Source organism: Trichechus manatus, unplaced genomic scaffold (genome assembly GCF_000243295.1).
Source record: "Trichechus manatus latirostris isolate Lorelei unplaced genomic scaffold, TriManLat1.0 scaffold00003, whole genome shotgun sequence".
In the NCBI taxonomy this organism is placed as follows: Eukaryota; Metazoa; Chordata; class Mammalia; order Sirenia; family Trichechidae; genus Trichechus; species Trichechus manatus.
The window spans coordinates 8,599,849-8,624,837 of record NW_004443939.1 but is presented as its reverse complement, the minus strand read 5'-3'; the positions used below and the strand labels follow the sequence as shown (position 1 = coordinate 8,624,837).

General features: G+C 35.3%; 1 protein-coding gene across 3 annotated transcripts in view; it reads left to right on the top strand.

Moving 5' to 3' along the window:
• The window catches only part of DOCK7 (dedicator of cytokinesis 7), a 288,307-nt gene extending 267,380 nt beyond the window's left edge, over positions 1 to 20,927 (top strand). For 2 of the 3 annotated variants that reach the window (XM_004369004.2, XM_004369007.3), the window contains exons 45-48: positions 6,050 to 6,193; positions 8,511 to 8,617; positions 15,143 to 15,310; positions 19,454 to 20,927. In XM_004369004.2, the coding sequence (XP_004369061.1) occupies positions 6,050 to 6,193; positions 8,511 to 8,617; positions 15,143 to 15,310; positions 19,454 to 19,496 (462 nt within the window). In that variant the 3' untranslated portion in view covers positions 19,497 to 20,927. Of the gene's footprint in view, positions 1 to 6,049; positions 6,194 to 8,510; positions 8,618 to 15,142; positions 15,311 to 19,453 lie in introns of those variants that run through there. The other variant, XR_002823979.1, reaches the window with a different exon arrangement.
• The last annotated feature ends 4,062 nt before the right edge of the window (positions 20,928 to 24,989 follow it).

Genomic DNA, 24,989 nt, shown 5'->3' with positions numbered 1-24,989 from the left:
GGTACATTTGTTACAATAGATAAACCAATATTAATACATAATTATTAACTGAAGTCCATAGTTTACCTTAGGGTTCACTCTTTATGTTGTACTGTTCTGTGAGTTTTGACAAATGCATATCGTGTATTCATAATTACAGTATCATACAAGATAGTTTCACTGCCCTGAAAATCCCGTGCTTTACCTATTCATCACTCCCCCTGAACCCCTAGCAACAGCTAATCTTTTTATTGTCTCTCTGGTTTTGCCTTGTCCAGAATGTCATATAGTTGGAACTATGCAGTATGTAGCTTTTTTAGATTGGCTTCTTTCACTAAGCAATATGCATTTGAGGTTCCTCCATGTCTTTTTGTGGCTACATAGCTCATTTCTTTTTATCTCTAATATTCCACTGTATAGATGTAGCACGGTTTGTTTATTCATTCACCTTTGAAGGACAGCCTGGTTGCTTCCAATTTTGGCAGTTATGAATAGAGCTGCTGTAAACATTTGTGTACAGATTTTTGTGTGGACATACATTTTCAACTCATTTGCGTAAATACTTAGGAGTGTGAGTTCTGGATCATATGGTAAGACTATGTTTAGTTTTGTAAAAAACTGCCAAACTGTTTCCAAAGTGGCTATACCATTTTGCATTCCCATCATTAATGAATGAGAGTTCCTGTTGCTTGTCAGCATTTGGTATTGTCAGTGTTCTGGAGTGTAGCCATTCTAGTAGGTATATAGTGGTATCTCACTGTTGTTTTAATTTGCGTTTCTCTCATGACATATGGGAGTCCCTGGGTGGCACAAATGGTTAAGTGCTTAGTGGCTAAGTGAAAAGTTAGTTTGTGTCCACACAAAAGTGACTCAGAAGAAAGGCCTGACAACTCACTTGTGAAAAATCAGCTACTGAAAACTCTGTGGAGCACAGTTCTACTTGGATACACATGGGGGTCATCATGAGTCTGAATGGACTTGATGGCAACAAGTTTGGGTTTTTTTTGTCTTTTAATGACATGTTGAGCATCTTTTCATTTGCTTATTTTCCATCTTTGGTGAGCTATCGGTTCAGATCTTTGCCCATTTTTAGTTGTGTTTGTTTTCTTATTGTTTTAAGAATTCTTTGTATATTTTGGAAACAAATCATTTATCAGATATGGGTTTTGAAAATATTTTCTTCCAGTCTGTTTCTTTTCATTCTCTTAACAGTGTCTTTTGCAGACCAGAAGTTTTTTATTTTAATAAAACTTAACAATTATTTTTTCATGAATTGTTCTTTTGATGCTATATCTGAAAAGTTGTGGCCAAACCTAAGGACATGTAGATTTTCTTCTGTGTTATATTGTAGAAATTTTATAGTTTTACCTTTAGGTTTATGGTCCATTTTGTATTATTTTTTATTTTTTCCCATGTGTAAACCTTTTCTTGTTTCGTTATAATAGTGATCTCATACAATATTTATCCTTTTGTGATTGACTTATTTCACTCAGCAAAATGTCCTCCAAATTCATCCATGTTGTGAGATGTTTCACTGATTTGTTGTTATTCTTTATCGTTACGTAGTATTCATTGTGTGTACGAGAGTAAGTCAAAAAGTGTTGCTACTGGTGTTCCAGTTCATATATGGATGGGTTTATTCCCCCCCCAAAAAACTGTTTAAACATGTCTCTGCAGTTAGTGTATGGCTGTAGACAAGTTCTCTCAGTAATACACTTTTCTTAGTCTCATTAGGGTGCTTTAAAAAAAAGGATATATTTTGTGCCATGAAAAAAACGTGTTTTTTTTTTTAAATTGTACTTTAGATGAAGGTTTATAGAACAAACTAGTTTCTCATTAAACAGTTAATACACATATTGTTTTATGACATTGGATAACAACCCCACGACATGTCAACACTCTCCCTTCCCTATTACCAGCTTTCCTGTCCCCACCTGCCTTTGGTCCTTGTCCTGGGCTGTTGTGCCCCTTTAGTCTTCTTTTGTTTTATGGGCCTGTCTAATCTTTGGCTGAAGGGTGAATCTCAGGAGTGACCTCATTACCAAGCTGAAAAGGCTGTCCAGGGGCCATACTCTCAGGGTTTCTCCAGTCTGTGTCAGACCAGTAAGTCTGGTCTTTTTTTGTGAGTTACAATTTTGTTCTACATTTTTCTCCAGCTCTGTCTGGGACCCTCTATTGTTATCCCTGTCAGAGCAGTCAGTGGTAGCTGGGCACTGTCTAGTTGTACTGGACTCAGTCTGATGGAGGCCATGGTAGATGTGGTCCATTAGTCCTTTGGACTAATCTTTCTCTTGTATCTTTAGTTTTCTTCATTGTCCCTTGCTCCGAAAGGGGTGAGACCAGTGGAGTATCTTAGATGGCTGCTCACAGGCTTTTAAGACCCTAGACACGACTCACCAAAGTAGAATGTAGAACATTTTCTTTATAAGCTATGTTATGCCAGTTGAGCTAGATGTTCCCTGAGACCATGGTCCCCACAGCGCTCAGCCCGGCAATTCGGTCCCTCAGGGAGTTTGGATGTATCTGTGGAGCTTCCATGACCTTTCCTTGTACAAGTTGCGCTGGCTTCCCCAGTATTGTGTACTGTCTTACCCTTCACCAAAGTTACCATTTATCTATTGTCTAGTTAGTGTTTTTCCATCTTCACCCCATCCCTGTAACCATCAAAGATTGTTTCTTTTTGTATGTACACCTTTTCATGAGTTTTTACAATAGTGCTCTGATACAATGTTTGTCCTTTTGTGACTGACTTATTTCACTCAGCATAATACTCTCCAGATTCATCCAGGTTATAAGATGTTTCACAGATTCGTCGTTGTTCTTTATTGTTGCATAATACTCCATTGTGTGTACGTACCATAGTTTGTTTATCCATTCATCTGTTGATGGGCATCTAGGTTGTTTCCATCTTTTTTTTTTTTCTTGTAGGTTTTGTTTTTACTGAGACGTTATGTTTTTCTTCTTCATTTTGATGAGTAGGTTTGTTAACTTTCTTTGTGGTTACCGTGAAATTTGTTGTTTGCTCGTCTGTGGGCACGATACTTTTCACTTCCTTCTGTAATTGGCAGGGTCAGTCGCTCAGATATGGTACACCAGGGCAGGTCTAGCTGAAGACGAGTCGCTGGGATGAGTTGTTTGTGGCACTTACTGCAGCCACCAGGGCGGGTCAGTAATCCGTGCAGAGCAGGCTCCGGTAGGCTGTGCCTGTGCTGCTTGGTTGTGTCATGTTAAGCGCATGGTGCAGGTAGGCAGAATGGTGTGGGGTGGGGGAGATTGTGATGTGTGGAGCTAAGATGGGTATGGGAGAGGGGAGAGAGGAATAGGAGCCAAAAACATACAAACAAAAAAGAGTGCTAGGGTAGCTTGCCGTTGGAGTGGAGAGGTGAGAGACTATGAAATGGAGAAAAACAAAAAGGGGAAGAAGAATAAGAAAAAAAAGAAAAGAATGAATAAATAAAAATTAGAAAAAAGAACAGCAAAGCTCCTAGCGATCCCACTGGTGCCGTACGAGGTCTGGGGAAGTTGTTCCCAGGTGTTGCAGTACAGCCTGGCTAGAAGGCCTGGAGGAATTCAGCGCCAGGTATTCAGGGGACAGGAAGAGAACGAAGGTGTAGAGAGACGAGAAACTGAGTAATGAAGAAAGACAAAAAGGGGAAAAGAGGGAAAAAAAAAGCAAAACAAATTAAAAAAAAAAAAAAAGGAGAAGAACAAGAAAAGCCCCCCAAAAAACAGAAAAAAAAAAACCCCACAAAAAAAAAGAAATGCCTTCAGGGATCCCTCCGTGTGTCTGTGCAAGCTGCGGGGGTAGGTCCCAAGCTTCATAGCACTGCCCGGCCAGAATGGGCTCCCAACTCAAGAAAAGAAAAAGAAAACAAACAAACAGTTCAAAACAAACAAACAAACAAAAGCCCCGGGATCCCACCGGTGTGGCAGCACAGACTGGGATGCAGTTCCACACTCGAATGGAGCTCCGCAGCCCCCCAGGAAGAAGCAAAGATGGGGCACAGAGCCAGGTATTTGAGCGAAAGGAGGGGGAGGTGGTGAGAGGTAAGGAAGAAATCAAAAGAAGCGGATAAAAGCGACACCAGCAGCCAACAAATGGCACACGGGGAGTCAGCCAGTGCGGGCGGGTGGAATCCAAGCAGCCTGTGCTTCCTGGCCACGAGACTGTGGCCATGGGAAGCAGAGGAGGCCGAGTGGGGGTAAATAAGGGTGGGCGGTGGGAAAGCGTATACCGCCTATTACCGGTTGTTCTGTCTCCTCCGTGAAGCTGCTTTCTCATACCCCCTATTTGCTGGTCTCTGATAGGAGTCCAAGATGGCGGATCTGTGCTGCATTAGCTGATAGGGAATCTCTGGATGAACCTCTCCTCGCTCTCCGTTCTCTGTCAGTTTTCTCACTCCATTTCGTGCTTGGCTGAGTTCTTTATCTCTTCATTTGATGTTTTAGGGTTTCAGGATTGCTGTTTTCTCTGTTTGGCTTAGTTTTTCAGATCTTTGTTGTGGAGGGATGGCATGGTGCTTCTGCCTAGAGTGCCATGTTACCGGAAGTCGTAAGCATTTCTTCATGTGTTTGTTAGACATCTGAATGTCTTCTCTGGTGAAGTGTCTGTTCATATCCTTTGCCAATTTTTTAATTGGGTTGTCATTTTGCATTAATTTTTATAAAAGATGAAGAATCATTATCTAGATTTATATTTTTCATGTGGATGTCCCGTTGTTCTAACATGATTTGTTGAAAAGATGATTCTTTCTTTATTGAATTGCCTTTGCTCCGTTGTCAAAAATCAATTGACTGTATTTGTGTGGGTCTGTTTCTGGGTTCTTCATTCTATACTCTTGATCTGTTGTTGTGTTCTTTTACTAATACCATACTGTCTTGATTATTGTAGCTTTATAGTAAGTCTTGAAATCAGGTAGCGTCAGTCCTCCGACTTTGTTCTTCTTCTTACGTATTATGTTGGTTATCCTGGGTCCTTTGCCTTTCCATGTAAACTTTAAAATGAATTTACTGATACCCACAAAATAAATTGCTGGGATTGCGATTGCGTTGAATCTATAGATGAAGTTGGGAAGAACTGATATCTTAACAATCTTGAGTCTTCCTATCCATTAACATGGAAGAGGTTTTATTTAGATCTTCTTTGATTTGTTTTATCAGAGTTTTGTAGTTTTCTTTGTGTAGATCCTGTAAATATATTTTTAGGTTTATTCCTAAATTCTTCATCTTTTTTTATTGCTGCTAATGTAAATGGTGTTGTGTTTTTAATTTCAAATTCCAGTCATTCATTGCTGTTATATAGGAAAGCAATTGATATTTGTAAATTAGCCTTATATCCTTCAACCTTTGCTATAATAACTTATTAGTTCCAAGAGTATTTTTGTAGATTTTTTGGGGTTTTCTACATAGAGAATCATGTCATCTGTAAACAGACAGTTGTATTTCTCTTTTCCCAATCTATATGCCTCTTATTTCCCTTTCTTGTCTTGTTGCATTTGCTAGGACTTCCAGTACAATGTTGAATAGGAGTGGTTAGAGGGGACATTCTTGCCTTGTTCCCAGTCTTAGAGAGAAGGCATTTGGTTTCTCACCATTAAGTATGATGCTGACTGTAGGTTTTTTCTAGTTGTCCTTTAACAAGTTGAGGAAGTTTCCCACTATTCTGAGTTTGCTGAGAGTTTTTATCATGAATGGGGTTTGGGTTTTGTCAGATGCTTTTTCTGTATCTGTTGATATGATCATATGATTTTTCTTTAGCCTGTTGGTATGGTAGATGACATTAACTGATTTTTGAAAGCTGAACCAGTGTTGCATACCTGGGATAAATCCCACTTATTTATGGTATATAATATACTTATATAGTGTTGGATTCAATTTGCTAATAATTCAGCTTATGCTTTAAAAGGTTGGTTTTTTTCATTTAAGAATCTAAAGTTTGGAATTTTATTTTTAGATAAAAGTTTATAATTGGCCTCTCCTTTTTTTCTAGTTTTAATTTATTATATACAAAGCTTATTAAATAACTTTCCATCAGTACACTGACCTAATTAATAGGTGCTCTTTCACCCAGATCATCTTGACACCAGTTGAAGTTGCTATTGAAGACATGCAGAAGAAGACACAGGAGTTGGCATTTGCAACACATCAGGATCCAGCAGACCCCAAAATGCTTCAGATGGTACTCCAGGGATCTGTGGGCACAACAGTGAATCAGGTCGGTGCTTTCTGCTAGCACTGTGTGATTTAAGTTATAAATGGAATTTGGAATAACTTAATTATTGTACTTTACAAAGATCACAAATATGCTAAACCAGGTGAAAGAATATGTGTTAGAAGTAGTTGTAATATAATGAGGGTAAACTAAAAAACAAAAGTTTTTTTACTGTAATCTCAGTTATTAAGGTATTCACAATTGGCTTCAATACTATTATGCTTTTCTACCTATCTGCTGTTATCCTTTCTATTAAGAAAGAATTGATTGACTTAAAATGACCTTTCCTTACGAAGCTTGTACTGAAAGAATACCAGAAAGATGTTTACCTGTGTTTTATTGACTATGCAAAGGCATTCAGCTGTGTGGATCATAATAAATTATGGATAACATTGCAAAGAACAGGAATCCCAGAGCACTTGGTTGTTTACAGGAAGCTGTACATAGACCAAGAGACAGTCATTCGAACAGAACAAGGGAATACTGCGTGGTTTAAAATCAGAAAACGTGTGCATCAGGGTTGTCTCCTTTCACCATGTTTATTCAGTCTGTATTCTGAGCAAATAATACAAGAAGCTGGACTATATAAAGAAGAATGCGGCATCAGGATTGAAGGAAGACTCATTAACAACCTGCGGTATGCAGATGACACAGCCTTGCTTGCTGAAAGTGAAGAGGACTTGAAGCACTTATTGGTGAAGATCAAAGACTACAGCCTTCAGTATGGATTACACCTCAACACAAAACAAAAGTCCTCACAACTGGACCAATAAGTGACATCATGATAAATGAAGAAAAGATTGACATTGTTAAGGATTTCATTTTACTTGGATCCACAATCAACACCCATGGAAGCAGCAGTCAAGAAATCAAACGACATCTTGTATTGGGCAAATCTGCTGCAAAAGACTTCTTTAAAGTGTTAAAAAGCAAAGATGTCACCTTGAGGACTGAGGTGCTCCTTACCCAAGCCGTGGTATTTTCAGTTGCCTCATATGTATTTGGTAGCTGGACAAGCAGACCGAAGAAGAATTGATACCTTTGAATTATGGTGAAGAATGTTGACTATACCACGGACTTCCAGAAGAATGAACAGATCTGTCTTGGAAGAAGTGCAGCCAGAATGCTCCTTGGAGGCGAGGATGGTGAAGACTTCCTCTTACATACTTTGGACATGATATCAGGAGGGACCAGTCCCTGGCATGCTCAGTAAAGTAGAGGGTCATCGAAAAAGAGGAAGACCCTCAACAAGATGGATTGACACAGTGGCTGCAACAATGGGCTCAAGCATAACAACGATTGTGAGTATGGCGCAGAACTGGGCATTGTTTTGTTTTGTTGTACATAAGGTCGCTATGAGTCGAAACTGACTTGATGGCACCTAACATCAACAGCACTGAAAGAATGTGACCTAAAAAGGAGTGCTCATTTTCAGAGCTTTGCAGATGCATATGTGAACTCCCACTATCTTAGATAATCCTTGATATTATCTTTTCCAGATCTCCTTCACAATGAGTAGTGAGGATTAAACAAGTGATATGGAATCATTTTGAAAAATTTAATAATACGTAAACACAATGTATTGTCGTTATATGTGACTAGAAACCATCCCCAGTATCTCCTTTTAGTTGGTTCATTCAGATTATTTTGCTGATTATTTTAGGCCTAGTCTCAATCTTTGGAAATATTCCAAGGTAAGGGAAAATTCAGAAAGCTTTCAAGTAAGATTTCACATAATATTTCTTAACTATTTTTTAGGTTAAAGGAACAAAGCCAAAAAATTCTCTACTAAAACTGAAGTAAACACCCTAAGGTCTTTACCTCCTAAAAATGCACATGATTTGGAGGCTCTACCTTCGAAAGATACAACTTACTTGCAAAAGACCATCTTCTTCAAACTTACAGTGTCAGGAACATATTTAAAATACCAAGGGAAGCTGTATTAGCAAAATCAAGTCTGATGATCAGTGGATTGGCACATGTAACAGCCTGACAACTTTTACATCTAGGATGAATTAATGTAACCAATGCAAGAGAAACTGCATTAATGAACACGGTCCTTGAGCTCATATTCTATTTCTTTAAGGAATGAAATTATAAGAAGTTAATTTCAGTAGGCAAGAACAGAGATTTGACATTAGGAAAAACTAAAAACGTATTGCCAGAGTCTGTCTCTGAAGAGTTTTAATATAGGAATAGACATATATACTTATTAAGTGCAGCCATCCCAGCACTGGGAAAAATCATTTGGGTAAATTCAATCTTTGTGGTTTTAGAGAAGAAAAAAACACACTTCTTATTTTATTTTCTTATTTTACAGGGGCCATTGGAAGTTGCCCAGGTTTTCCTATCAGAAATACCCAGTGACCCAAAGCTCTTCAGACATCATAATAAACTGCGACTCTGCTTCAAAGATTTTACTAAAAGGTATTCAAGGCTTCCTGCGTAAAGATCTTCAAATTGAAAATGTTCCATGCTACAGTATGGCATAAGGGTCTTAAGGGACCATTTAAAGACAAAATATAAGAAGTGGTTCACAAAGAGAAATAATTTATGTATAATTTACTATTCTTTAGTAGCAAATACTTATTCCCTCCCTACACACCCTTATTACACCATATTTTAAATTTAAAGATTAGAAAAACCAATGCTCAGGAATTTTTTGAACCTGTCAACATTATTAGACAATTTGACTTTAAGGCTGTTATTTATTATGAACCTTCAATATGTGAGTTTCCACTTCCTTTCCCTCAGGAAACATACAGATAACAAACTTGGAAGCAAAAGATCTGTGCTGAAATCCTGACCTATCATTGTATGTCCTTTTCCAGGTCACTTATTCTCTATGATCCTCAGTTTTCTAATCTGTAAAGTAAACATAATAATATCTACCTCCCATTAGGTGGTTTGGCAAATTAGCTGAAATAATACATGGGTGTGTTCAGGGTTCTCAAGTCTACCCCCAGGTTCAGTGAGTCACTAGGAAGACTAATAGAACTCAGCATATAGTTGTACTCATGGTAAATATTTATTACAGTGAAAGGATGCAAAACAAAATTGGCAAAGGGAAAAGGTGCATGGGGTGCAGTCTGGAGGAAACCAGGCATGAGCTTCCAAGGCTTCTCTCTTAGGGGAGTCATGCGGGATGTGCTTAATTACTTCAGCAAGGAGTTATGACAATGTGCAAAATGTTGTCTACCAGGAAGCTTATTAGAGACTAAGTGCCCAAGGTTTTTACTGGAAACTTGTCACACAGGCACCCTCTGCCTGACACATACCAAAACTGCAGACTCTCAGAAGGAAAGCAGGTGTTCAACATAAAACATATTATTTGTATAAACAGTTTAGCCACTCTTATCTATTCTGGGAATGATGGGAACCCTCCCAAAATCTAAATGCCCAGATACCAGCCAAGAGCCAACCTTGGAAGCAGGCCTTCCTAAGGATATCAGTCTCAGACCTGCTATGTTAACTCTTTTCTGCACAATGGGAAAATTTCTAGGCTAGTACTTGGTACAAAATAAATAGGTGTTAAATAAATTTTGTATCAGTGGGGGAAAATAGTCATTTATCAACTTGATTTTTGCCTTACTAGCATTATGTAAAACAGAGAATGTTTAATTCTACTTGACGATGTCAGGGGAGATTTCACACAGGAGTTGACGTTTGATATGGACCTTGGAGGATGAATATTAGTTTTTCAGGCTGAAAAGAGGTAATGAGTATCCCAAATAGAAAAGCATGAGAAAGATCAGAATCTGTTCTGGGAAAGACAAGTAGTCAAGTGAAGCTGGAACCATGGAATATATGAATAAAAGTAGTCAAAGAAAGACTGGAAAAGTAGATTAGGACCAGATTGAAAGGGCCCTACATACCATTAAGTAAAACACTTGACAGTCACCTAACAAAGCAGCATCAGAACGATAGTCAGAGCTCAGTCTTTGACTCCCTAGGAATTGTGGTTTCTCTTATAAAATCATTCATTGAATGGGTTTATTAGAGATGGAAATAATTTTACTTCGCATCTACTTTGTCATCAGAACAATATAGATAATGCTAATTTGTTCAAGTATTTTGAGATGGTATCTTCCTTGTTATTTCAATAGCTATCATGAATTGTTAGCAATTTCTCCTGGGTAAACATGGTAAACAGAATTCTGAGGTTTTATAATCTGATTATTGGACTAGATGGCCTTATAGAATTGGTCTTAGGAAATAACAGGAGACATAGCTCCTAATGTATGGAGTAGTTGAACTGTGGTAGTAGAAGAACAAAACCTGTTTCATACCTGTAGAGTTGACATATTTCTAGCATTAATCGTATTATTTGGGAGATTTCATAAAAAACAACAACAAAAAAAAAAACTCTGCTGTCTTTGTGAGCCAGATGATCTCAGAACAATACTTACTTCAGCTCATAGACATTTAGTAAGAGATAATCAGATACATCTTTTCTTGTTATTGTGTTAGAATATTTTACTATGACTGCAAATCTAAAAATGTATCTTCCTCTTTGTATGTCTTTGCTATAAGGTAATGAATTCCTGTAGTCAGCAGATTTCCTGACATATTACTGTCTATAAAGAAGGTTTTCCACCTTTAAATAAACAAAATAAAACCCCCCAAAAAACTAACCATCTCTCCCCCAAAATATATAAACCTTACAAAGAAGGTCATAGCCAATACTAAATTTTTATTTTTGTATACTGTCTTTCATTTTTTATACCAATATACAAATATATTTTACCATAGTTCAGTCTAATATACATATAACCTAAAAACATATTTTCCAATTAAACTATTATTGCACTAGTTATAGTATTTCATCAAGTTAATATGCTGTAAATTGTATTATTTGAATTTAATGTGGTGTAGTAGGCGCAAATGGTTAAGCACACAACTACTAGTGGAAAGGTTAGTGGTTTGAACCCACCCGGAGGCACCCAGGAGGACAGCCCTGGTGATCTGCTTCTGAAAGGTCACAGCTTTAAAAACCCTGTGGAGCAGTTTTACTCTGCACACATGGGGTTGCTATAAGTCGGAATTGACTCGACTGCAATTAACAACAAGTTAACACTACAGTGGATTTCTTTCGTTTGTTGAATTATTCCTTTAGGATAACGTTCCCAGCATGATATTACTGAGCCAAAGTGTATGAACATTTTCATTGGTTCTTACTATGTAGTGCATTCCAAAAAGGTTATAAGTATTTGCATTGCACAGAGTATGAAAGTGTACTAGTCTCAGTACACCTTGCTATAAGTAATGCTATTTAACTAGGGTGTCTTTACTAATCAGTTTTAAGTGGTACTCAGTTTGCATTTCTTTTTTTACTAAAAAAATTAATCATGTGTTTACTTTTTATATTTTTGGGTTTTGTCGTTTAAAATTTATTTTCCTTAAATATTGAATAGATTAAAATATACTTACAACATTTGCTATTGAAGAATAAGAAGACACAAAGTATGTCCCTACCCCCCAGCTTAAGAAATAGGGCATTATCATTACTTTGAGGGTCCCCTCCTAATGTATCTTTCTCTTATCTCATCTCCCTCCCTTCCTTCAGAGGTAATCACTATCCTGAATTTCATATTTATCATTTCCTTGCTTGTCTTTATAGTTTTATCATAAATGGATATATCTATCCCTAAAGTATATATTTAGTCTTGCTTGTTTTTTAACTTTATATAAATGAAGTCACTGTATATTTTCTTCTGTGACTTGCTATTTTCAATGTTTATGAGATACGTATCTGATAATAAGTGTTGCTGTAGTTCATTTATTTTCATATATTCCATTTTGTATGAATATGCCACAATTTATTCATTCTTCTGTTGGTAGGTAGTTTGGTTGTTTCCTGTTTGTTTGGGTTCTTTTTGGAGTTACAAACAATACTACACAAATAATCCTCTACCAATTTCTGTATGCACTTGTGCAAGAAGTTTTCTAGGGCTTATACCTAAGATTAGTGGTGCTAGTTCATAGGTTTGGCTTTATTGGATAATGCTACTTCTTTTTCCAAAGGGGTAAGACAAATTTATATTCCTGTCAAGTAGTGTTTGAGAGAGTTCCTGTTGCTGTGTATCCTACCAGTACTTAATATTGTCTAAGATTTTAACTTTTACTGATCTGGTGGGTGTGAAATGATAATGTGACTGTGGATTAAATTCTCATTTCTCTGATTACCAGAGAGGTTAAACATGTCATGTGTATATTAGACATTCCTATTTCCTCTTCTGTAAAGTTACATGTTCAAGCTTTTGCCATTTTCTTACAGGATTGTCTTTTCCTTACTGATTTCTAAGAGTATTTATGTATTCTGGATATCAGTGCTTTATCACTTATAAGTGTGTCATAAATATTTTCTCTGAATTTGAGGCTTATCTTGTTACTCTTTTGTTTATAAATAGAAGTTGTTAAGTTTAATATAGTCAGATGATTCAGTTATTTCCCTTATGGCTAGTACTTTTTGTGTCTTGTTTAAATTATTTTTTACTCTGAGGTCACAATGATAGTCTACTATATTGTCTTCTCAAAGTCAATATAATGATACCTCTAAAAATCAATATAAAGAGGAGAGAGTTACAAAAATCTTACTTTCTACCTTTTTTTAAATTCACTTGCATTGATTTTTGTGTATGGTTCAAGGTAGAGATCCAGTTTGAATTTTGTCCATACTGATAGCCAGTTATCTCAGTACCATCAGTTGGATATGATATGAGGTAGGGGTCAGGTTTCTTTTCCCATATGGATAGCCAGTTGACCCAGCAGCATGTATTAGAGCTTGTCCTTCCTTCACTGCTTTGCAGTATCATCACCATCATAAATCGAGTGCCCATGTTTGTGTGGGTCTTTTTCTGGGATCTCTGTTCTCTTCATTGCTCTATTTGTCTCTTCTTGAGCCAATATCATGCTGTCTTAGTTAACATAGTTTATAAGTAAGTCTTGATATCTGATAGAGCAATTCCTCCCACCTTATTCTTGCTCAAAGATTATTTTTTGCCCTTTACCTATCCATATAAATCTTAAATTGTAGAATCAATTTATCACTCCTTACCCAGTAAAAAAAACCCTAAAACTATAGATCAGTGGAAAGAGAATTGACATTTTTATAACTTTGACTCTCCCAGTTCTTGAATATGGTACATTCCTTCATTTACTTAGATATTTTAAATTTCTTTATATTGTTTTAAATTTCTGTGTTGGCCTTTACATCTTTTCATTTATTCTTAAGTATCTGATACCTTTACGCTTTTGTATATGGTTTCTTTTAAAATTATATTTTCTGTTTGCTGGTTTACAGAATTACAGTTGAGTTTTGTATATTGATTTTAATCATAGCATTGCTAGACTCACTTGTTAGTTGTAATAATTTATCTGTGGAATCTTTTTATTGTCTTTTAGTGATGATTAGGACCTCCAGTACTGTGTTGTACAGGAAGAGTGATAGAGGGATCATTTTCTAGTTCTTGATCTAAAAGAAAATGTTTTCACCTTTGAGTGTATTTGCTACAGGTTTTTAGTAGATATTTTCCATTAGGTTAAGGAAGTTCCCACCTATTTGTAGTTATGCTAACAGTTTTTATCATGAAAAGTTTTTAAATTTTATCAAAATGCTTTTTCTGTATCTCCTTTGATCTTTTAATATTGTGAGTTACATTTTTGATTTTCTACTGTTAATTCCACCTTTCATTTATTCCAGGGATAAACAACTTGGTCATGGTGTGTGTGTTTAATACATTGAACAATTTCCTATTATCTATTTCCTATTTTACAACTCTTCATGACTGAGATTGAATTATGATTTTTCTTATAGCCCTTGTTAGGTTTTGGCATCCAGCCTTGATAAATGGGATGAGAACTGTTCTCAAGAATAGTTGTCTGCCACCGCCCGCCCCCGTACTCTGGAATAATTTTTTAATATATTATCAAATAATTGTGCTACATTGAGATTATTTGTCCCTGGGTATTTAGTAGAACTTGTATGTTGGTATTTTCTTTGTGGATAGATTTGTGACTTCATTGATTCAACTTATTGAATGGTTTTAGGATTATTCGTGAGGGTGTGGTTTTGTTTTTTTTTTTGTCTGTTTTGATATATTAATTTATCTAGAAAAGTATAATTTCAGATTTGCATTAAATTGTACATAATATCTTCTCTTTTAATCTCTGCTATATTTGTAGTTATGTTCCATTTTTAATTTCTAATAGGAGATACTTAGGCCTCCCATTTAATCTTGCTAAAAGTTAGTTTTTTGTGTTTTTTTTTTTCCCGAAGAACCAATTTTTGCATTTTTTTATTCTATCGTATTTTCAGAGTTAATTAATTTATTTTCTTCCTTATACTGCAAGTTTGTTCTGTTCTTTTAAGTTGCTTAGCTCTTTAATGTTAGCCCTCTTTTGTAACATATGCGTTTAAGGTTATACATTTTTCTCTAAGCATCATTTTAGCTGCCTTCCACAATTGTTGATATATATAGTTTTTTCACATCCTGTTATCATTTATCTGTTTGAGTCCTGATATTTTTCTTAAATATTTGAATAAGTCAGAGAAAGGATTGTTACCAAGATCCATTCATTTAAGAAACATTTGGACACAGATAAACAAAGCACTGTGCCAGATGCAATTGGTACTGTTGGCACCAATGAATATTATTACATCCCTTAAAGAGCTTCTAGTCTGTGGGCAATATGTGAAGGGGGAGGGGGGCTTCGGATTACATATTAAAAAAATAATTTGCAATTAAATGAAAATGGTAAGTGAATGTTTATTTAAAAAAAAAAAAAAAAACTCAGTTGATTATTTGTTCCCTACCTTACACCTAAACCAAAAGAAGATATTTAACATTCAGCTGAAACTGAATGTGCTCATCATGATGAATATATATATATAGCACTAAACCCTCAGACTAGGCCAAAAGAAATCTTTTGATAACAAACTGTTTTTCCTAGGTGTGAGGATGCCTTAAGAAAAAATAAGAGCTTAATTGGGTCAGATCAAAAGGAATATCAAAGGGAACTGGAGAGAAACTATCATCGCCTTAAAGAGGCCCTGCAGCCTCTGATAAACAGAAAGATCCCTCAGTTATACAAGGCAGTATTGCCTGTCACCTGCCACAGGTATGCTTATATTTCTATTATTTTAGAGATCTTTAAAAATGAAATCTACTTGAATTACTTTTTTGAGTCGTACTTGTACTTTTCTTATTATTACATAGATTCAGATATTGTGTTCCCTAAACAAATTCAACTAGTAAAGCCATTTATTAGCTATATGTTAACTGATCTACAAGATAAAAGTTAGTTGTAATTTGAGAATCATAAATTTGCATTAGCACTCATAGTAACCAGAATACCACACATAATAAGCCTAGCCTTCTAAAACTATTCCTTTTAAACTTCTGTCACTTTTAAACTTTGTGGCACTTTTGTGGAAGAAATCACTGGAATGCATCAGGCACCAGGCATTCATTTCCCTTATCCATGACCGTAAATATTATACAGTATGTTCTTCTAGATTTGTACTGAAGCAGGCAACCTTAATGAGTATCAAGAGGGCTTCAGTATTTTTCTCCACTTTCTAAGTATGACAAATCAAATCAGAAATAGAAATAACTTGCAATTTTCTACAACTGAAATTTTCTACAACTTGAAATTTTCTCAACTTCTACAACTAGAATCCTAGTTCTACTTGAGCAGGTAATTTAATTTTTAGATTTTTTCCTCTGTATAATGAGATGATAGTATTTACCATGAAGAGTTGTTGTGGAGATTAAATGACATTATGGATGTAAAGTTTCTAGGTCAGTGCATAACATTTCACTTCTCAGCACCTGAATTCTGGAAAAGGCATACTTGTTAAAAGTAAACCATCTTTTTTTGCATTTTAAAACCAAAATGTACATACATCTGTTGAATTATTGTGGCACTGATATTTTATCATCATTTTCTTTGAATTAATAATAGTAAAGCTATTAAGTTATAATTATCTGGTAAATTAATATTTGTAAGGCCTTTGAAGTTGCTTATATGAAAAGTGTTGATACACATGGTATACCATACTGGAAGACAAAGTTAAACTGGCTATTTAAGTCACCTGGGAATTAGTCCCTGCTCTTCAGGAAACCCTGGTGGCATAGTGGTTAAGAGTTCAGCTGCTAACCAAAAGGTTAGCAGTTCAAATCCACCAGGTGCTCCTTGGAAATCCTACGAGGCAGTTCTACTATGTCTTATAAGGTCGCTATGAGTTGGAATCAACTCGACGGCAACGGGTTTGGGGTTTTTTTGTTTGTTTGTTTCTTCAGTTAATCAAGGAGCCCTGGTGGCACAGTGGTTAAGTGCTTGGCTGCTAACCAAAAGGTCGGCGGTTCGAAGCCACTAACCACTTCACTGGAGAAAAATGGGGCAGTCTGCTTCTGTAAAGATTTACAGCCTTGGAAACCCTCTGGGGCAGTTCTACTCTGTCCTGTAAGGTCTCTGTGTTTCGGAATTGACTCAACAGCAGTGGGTGGGTTCTTCAGTAATCTAATATTTCTGTACGTATAGACCTCTGAAAAACTCATTTATTCACACATTCATTCAAAAAATGTTTACTAAGTTTCTGTTTGTATGTCAGCTGTATGATAGATGCTGAGGATCAGTATGAATGAACAACACAGACATGGCCTCTGCTGTCACCAAGCTCAGTCTGGAGGATAGATACAAATAAACAGGGAATGATATAATGAGCATATAATGGTAGAAATGCAGGGTGCTAATGGAACACATAGGAAGGAGGCACTTAAATCTAGCTTGGGGTATTGTCAGGAAAGTCTCCTTGGAGTAAATGAGATTGGATACCTGAAAGATATCCCAAGGTGGGGATGGGGAGGCAGGAGTAGGCGCATAGGGGATGTGGGTGGGTAGTTGTTCATAGTAGAAGAAAAAGGAAAAAAGAAAAGGTATGAATTTAATGAAAATTGTCTTAACTAAATTAACCTAGTTGCCTGTATTGACTGTGATAGTGCTTATTTAGTTGATCAGATACTTTAGAGTAAAAAAATGAACAGTACAGTTGAAATGCACAATTTCAACTCAGAGATGTAAAAATTCTGTATGAATTTCCTCATGATTGTCCATATCCGATCGAGAGGACACTATGGTTTAAATTTGGTAATAAAAATCTTTTAGTCTGCCTCATCCAATTTCAGGTTCAAATGTCTTATCTTGCTTCTGGTTTTCTCCAAGTCTCCCTTACCCTTCCTAAAGCATTTGAATGCAGGGGAACTTAAGTTAGATGTGCCTAGGGGAGGCAGGTCAGTAATGGGTGCTGACTGCATGCTCCTACTCATCTCACCAGGAACTTCTCAGGAAGTTCACTTCTGCCTCTAAGCAATGTCTTGCTCCTTTATGATGGTGACTCCAGTGGCAGGCCAGTTTGGCTCAGTTGTCAGCTGCCTTTCATGTTCCCCACAGAGAGCATATAGATCACCTGAATCTCTTCCACAATTTATGAGACACCAAGAAACCAAAAACTTGTTCTGTTGATTCTGACTCACAGTGACCCTATAGGACAGAGTAGAAGTGCTCCATAGGGTTTCCAAGGAGCAGCTGGTGGATTAGAACTGCTGACCTTTTGGTTAGCAGCAGAGCTCTTAACCACTGCACCACCAGGGCTCCAGAGAGCCCACAGTGTATTTTAGGCTCTCTCTCTGCCAAAACATGATTTGCTTCCACCACTCTGTACTGATGGGAAATACCCTATAAGGTGGTTTCCTCTCAGAATTCCCAATGGGAAGTAACACTCTATCCTCTCCACGTTTTTCTCTGCAATATTTCTGGAATTTTTGCTTTCTTGCTGCCTCTGCTCCCCTCCCTCAATCTCGTACCCTTACTAGATCAGTGGTTCCAGAAAGCAAAGATGCCAGGTCACTGAGGTAGTCAGGCAGTTTTCTAATCCTAGTCTTACTTCCTACGGATATCTCCAATTTCTTTCAGTGGTAAGGCTGTATTCTTCCTAACTGAAGGAAACTTTCCCTTATACTGTATTCTGAGTTTTTCCTCCCGCTATGAGCTACTTTATGGTCAGTTCTCCAGTTCTTAATATTTGCAGGGAATTTTTTTGGAATTTAGAAGAACCCTTTTATTGCTTAACAATGTCTGGCTTTCAAGACAGTTTTCTCTGGAACCAAAAGGGCAAGCTGAATATGACCTCTTTGTACCTGCCCTTTTTCTTTCCTGGTGATTGAAAGCCTCGTTGCTTAACCTTAATGGCAGGATGGGTAAGCAGAAGAAACCAATTTAAGGATAAAGGAAAATACATTAGGAGATCATTCAGAAGTATCCCCTCTACCCTTAACTTCTTCAAATTTAGAAAATAAAAATTGCTTGGAGTTTTTTATTTTGCTGACCTACAAAACCAGGAAGATTATTTCACAGTAGGATTATAGGTATTAAAACAGTGGTTTGTTCTTCAAGTGTGATCTGGGACCCTTGGGGGGTGTCCCTGAGGTCAAAACTAATCTCATTAACACCAAGATATTATTTGCCTTTTTCATTCATTCTCTCAAGAAGGTACAGTGAAGTTTTTCAGAGGTGATACTGCAAATGATTGAATGCAGATGTAAGAATCTATCTTCCATTAAGCCAGATATTAACTATGTAAAAGTGCCACTCTTCTAAATTTTTTACAAGTTATTTTTAATAAATGACATTATTTTTAATAATGCATAGTGGGCTAATTTTTAAAATGAATTAATATTTTAAAGTTTTTTTAGTCTTAATTTTTAATATGACAGATACCGATATATAACCCACCTATATAAACAAAAGCTTTCTGGGGTCATCAACTTCTAAGAGTGCAAAAAGGACCTGAGACCAAAAAGTTGAGAACCACTGGTTTAATACTTAGAATTTAATATTTTAAAGAAACACTTGCATTTTTTCCTTGTGACAGCCCCCAAATAAATCTTTCTGAAATCTCTTCTATTATCCTTTAGTTCCTTGTCTTACCACAGTATGTGCAGCATTTATTAGACAAATGAATAAATGATAAGGGATTTCACAAAGTGGTTACTGTAATACATTTTGTAAATGCCCCTCATAGAGAAATCTATAAACCAGATTATATAAACCAGAATATGCAGAATGAACATCTAACTTGAAAGTTAATAGGAACTGGTGGCAAAACTTTAACACAACTTGGAAGCAGAAAACCATGTAAAACATTTTAAATGATTATGTAAAAATTTACTTATAATCATATCCTCTTCATTTTTTCCCCAGAGATTCCTTCAGTCGAATGAGCCTTCGCAAAATGGATCTCTAAAATAAAAGCACTTGTTTTATTCATTTGAAAAGAACCATGTATTCAACTTTTGAGTGTGAAAAGTTAAGATCTATTGAAAAAGAAGACTTGGGACTTAATTCTGGAAATTATAGCATTAATTTATTCATTGAAGACTGCAGTGGCCAAAATGGTATCAAATGTAGACTGTTAAAAAGTTTGAGAATTATGGCTGTGGTTTCTAATGTTCTGGTAATATGCTGTTACCCTTTTAAAAGACATTTTAATGACTCAAAGGTACATTATACATTTACCATTATTTATAGTATAGCTAATGTTAAATTTAGTTTAAGTTCATATTTTTTAATTTATATTACCATTTATAGATTCATTTTGGAACCATTTTAAATGTAGTAATGCTTATTTTAAAGGTACTATTAAATATGTGAATGTTTACACTAATTTTACTGAGTGGGACTTTTAAAATTTTACCTTATTGACAGAGGTAGAGCGTAAGTTAGAGTCGATTCAAGAACTAGTTCCAATACTAGCAAAATGAAAATCAAGATACTTTATTAGCCCAAAAATAAATTTATGAATGAATAGATGGAGATAGATAAGGGTAACTGGTTTGTGGAGACTTAGAGCTGGTTTCTATTTTCCATTTAGAGACCCCAAAAAGGATAATTAAGAATAAATTGTAGGAATAACTTTACCTAATAAAACTTTTGTCTGTAAATAATGATTAAATACTGGAATAGCTAATATTAGTGACAGTAGCCTGATCTTTCTGACTCTCAACCTTATTAAGCCAGTGTCAGCAGTATGAACTTCATGACTCTGAGCAACTAACATGAGTCCTGTTCCAAATTAAACAAGGCAGTTAAGTTACTAATGATCGAAGTCTGTAAGTCAGAAATCTACTTTAAAGTTATTTTGCATCACATAAAGGTAAGCTAGAGATTGTCAGTTGAATGAGAAGTTAGATGTGTAGATTTTACAAAGAACATACAAAAATTAAAATTACCTGCTTTAATCAAAATAACCAATTCATTTACAATTTTAACTATAATATGAAAAATGCAGAAAATGTTTGAGAAATACATTTCAGTTTCCTGTCACGTTTTCCCAAGATATAGTACACATTAATGATTTCTGCTAGTCTTTGAACAATGGTTTTTTTCCTTCATATACTACTGTAACTTATAGAATGATGCCATCATTTATCATCTGTCCCTCCCTTTGATCTACTGATCAAAGTTACATGAATCACTTAAGAACTGGTCAAATTTAATACAGTGCCTTCATTGTACAGTTGTAGAGACAAGGTTTCAAAAATGTCTGATCTTCCTGATATCCCCACTTCTAGCCTACCTTTATAATGGGTAATATTATCTTGAATCCTTATCTACAGCAATTCAAAGACTGTGAATCACAAAGAGGTTTTTCAGACAACTATACAGTATTAGACCAAAAGGTAGTATCTCAGGAGTCAAAAGGGCATAACCTCAAAAATCTATTTGGGGAAAGATGATCCAAATGAATAAGGAAAGGTAAGGAATCAAGAATGGAAACTCATTTTTTTTTTTAAAAAAAGGTGACATATGTATATATACTCTCATTGGGTTGGAGGGACAGGTATACACAAGGGAGAGATTAAGTAGCCTGGTTGCTTCTCATTAGGTTACACCGATCTAAGAGTTTGTTTTGCACAAACCTCAGTGACAATATCAAGGACTTTAAGATTTATACAATTATCATGCAATACCAATTATTTTCTGAGTCAAAATAGTCTTACTCTTAAAATAAAAACATTGGTAATAATACTGAACACTTCATAACTTCTCATGTACTTCAGTTTTCTTAAAATGTAAAATTTCTCCTATCAGCAATTATTTATTTATACTAATGGTTCTTAACTGTGGCTATCTCTTATTATAGAGGCCTAGACTGTATCCTAAACTTTATGGATAGTGCTCAGGGCTGTGTTTATTTAAAAAGCTCCATTAGTGATTCGGAATGTAGAAAGGAGTGAAAAGCATCTTGTAGAAGAATGGTGTATTATGTAACTCTGTAATTTAGTTGACATAGCACTCTTTTATTTGTTGAAATGGGATATAATAATATTCCAATAGCATTTATACACTCTTTAGAATTATTTTTAAGATATCCTTAATATGTCATAATTGATCACTTACCAATTTAGTGTACTATATTTAAAATGAAAATTTAACCAAGTTTTTATGTGTGCCCAAAGCATCATCTTAAGTTCTCCTGTTCTGGAGTTCCTAAAGTTAGATATCTACTTTAAAGGACAACTAAAACATGAGTTTTTACTGTAAACGTCTTTTAAGTGTGACAGCTTGGATGAACTAAGCACAATTTCTCCTATTTGAAAAATTCTTCACCTCCACTGTCAGAAAGTAATGAGTATTAAAGGTAATTATGCATGCTTATTCTCTTTTCTATATATATGAATATAAATGTGCATATACATACATAAATACATATTCTGTTCTTTAAGAGAACCCAGATTTATGGTAGAAATATGCAAGTTAAAAAAAAATTAGAGCATGTGTATACAGTTGTTAAGCAGTTTAAATTTTATTGACCTCCCAGTTTTTAAAAAAAGTTAAATTTAAGGTCATACCTCTAAGTTTGATGTACTATATACAGATCGTGCAGAATATGACTATGAAGAGATACAAATTAATCCATGCCCAAAAAGATTTACTAGAGTACAGAATCATCTTCATAAATACATATAAAATTCTTCTGAAGGTAGGGGGGACTGTCCAGGTTTTCTGAGACACTTTTCAAAGTGATTCAAGGCACAAAATGAACACCATTGTGAATATACACATTCTAGACTCTCTGTGCCTCTAATAAAGCCCATCAAAGATTTGGCATCACAAATTATAAAACTAAATGTACTGAATGAGATTCTGCCTCTTAGCTGGAAAACCACAGCACCTATAAACATGTATATAATTACTCCAAAATATGGAGAATACAAATACAAGTACTTTATTTTAAAAAGCAAACACAAAAGATAGATAGGTGTAAATTCAAAAGTGTTCAAATGCTTCCATTTTAGATAATTCATTTAGAATTGTATACAGGTTTGTTCCCAGAAGCTAATGTATCACTAGTCTCTAGTAAGGAAAATGAATGCTAAAAATTTACATGGTTTTCAGTAATTCAGATTTCACTATATAAAATCTAAAGAGACCAATAATATCCAGTATCTTCAAAAGATAAGCTAAAGACTCTTTGATGTAATTAACTTTACCAATGTTTGTCCAGGTCTGTTTAATATATACAAGGAAAATACACTTGCTCTATAATTTCTTATAAAATAACAAGTAAGGAGTAGATGTAGGAGATGTAGAAGGGGAAAGAGAATTCAAAAAGTCCTTCTCTTCAGTAACTTTCACTTCAGAATCATCAAAAAGCAACCACTTCCCCTCATACTCCTTTAAGCTTTGCACTACATATGAAATTTTATTCTCGAATCCACTAATGTTAATGCCTGTTTGGTCACTGGATTCCTTGTTGTTATCAGATTCATGGGTCCCTTTAGCTAATAGTATTAGTCTCGGAATTTCGACTTTCAGCAAATGCTGTGCCAGCAACCTTATCAGGATTAGATGCTTTGTTGTATAATTCATAATCTGCTTTGCTCTTTTGTCCTCCAAGAAGTCCAATAGCTTCTACATTTTTTTTGTTTAAAACTTTATTTGGCTGTGTATTTCCACTGACTCTAACAGACACTTCTTCATCTTCATAATTTTCAACCACACCCCTTGCTTCCTCCTCATTCAATGGTTCGGGCTTACCTATTTCACATACTTGATCTACCATAAAATTTCCTTTATCTAGTTCTAAACTGTTAAGGTCAGTGACTTTAACAGAAGCAGTGTAATGCCCACTACTAATTGTAATGCCACTATGCATCACAACTGCAAATAATCCATAGCTGTCGTTGGTTGGCTTTGTGCTCCATTCTTCTAGTGACAATTTTAGGGGTGTCAACAAAGGAGTGTTGATCTTGGAAAGTCCACCACCATAACAATCAAACCTTTGGAAATAAAAAAAAAAAAAAAAAAAAGTTTTCTGTGGTTCCAATTTTAAATATATTGAAAGTGTCATACCCCAATATGAAACCAACTAAAAGTCTAAATGAACCCTTATTTTTAGTGCTCATATGAATAAACAAAAAATCAGAATAGAAAACAAGCCCCCAACTTTGTGTAATATTTATTTTGCACAGAAAAAGCATGTTGCATTAACTCCTAATATTCAGGTGTCTCTGTGGAGGGTATATATAGCATTTTCCCCTTTTATTTTCTTAATTTTGTACCATAAGAAAATAACAAATGACATTTTGAGAAAACAATGAACTTCAAAAACAAACTCCTATACATTTTAGTATATCATTTTAAGTTTTTTTCTACCAAGATTTGGGAACAAAAATTAATAAAATAGTAACTGTATCAAAGAAAAGTCCACTGAAAAAACGGAAGACCATATGTCACCATTTGGTACAAAGTGTGGAGTTACTGGGAAGCTCTCACAGTAATTTCAAGGAGCCCTAGTAGCACAATGGTTAAACGCTCAGCTGCTAACCAAAAGGTTGGCAGTTTGAACCCACCCAGCTGCTCCACAGGAGAAAGACAAAACAATCTGCTCCCATAAAAACTATAGCCTAGAAAACTCAATGGGGCAGTTCTACTCTATCACATGGGCTCACTATGAGGCAAAATCGACTCTACAGCCTAACAACAGAGATTTCAACCAAGTCATTAATATACCAAGGGAGTAAAATGTACAATGATATTATGTGTATGTATCAGAAAAAGAGTATCCATAAAGTAATAAGCATTTTTATACTTATTTTTAAGTAACTTCTAAAATTTAGAATTTAATGCTCATCTACAGATAAAAATTTCTAAAACTGTTCAAAGATCACTTTGATTTTCTGGTTTACCTTAAAACTAATTTTAAAAGAAACCTGCCTTTTCCCCCTTATAAAATTTTATACACACACAAAATTTTAATGTATATAAAATTTGTTCCCTGTTTTAATCAGTTCTAAAATTGAATTCAGCCACTAGAAAAAAATCATACTTGCTAGACAATCTTTAAAAATGCTACACGAAAAGCGTTCTCATAGCTACTAAATAGAATATGTATTCATATCAAAAGGATTTAAATTGATTTATTTTTAAAGGGAAACTCTTAATAAGAGAACAAAACTTTTCTAAGGCAGTCTTTACAAAGTACTTAATTTTAGTACTTTATGTTCCTGCTGTTATTTTGAATAAAACTTCTTATATAGCACTCATTTTCTTCAAATATCTTTTATTTACAATACTCACTCCAAGCCACTAGCAGCAAAGCACTTCAAATGAATAGTTATAACTTCAGGCATTTTGTCAAACAAAAGACTTCGTTCAGCTTCAGTATAATGATGGCAGTTTTCACAGAAATATTTATCTTCTCCTACAATCCTCTCCACTGAAGCAAACTGTG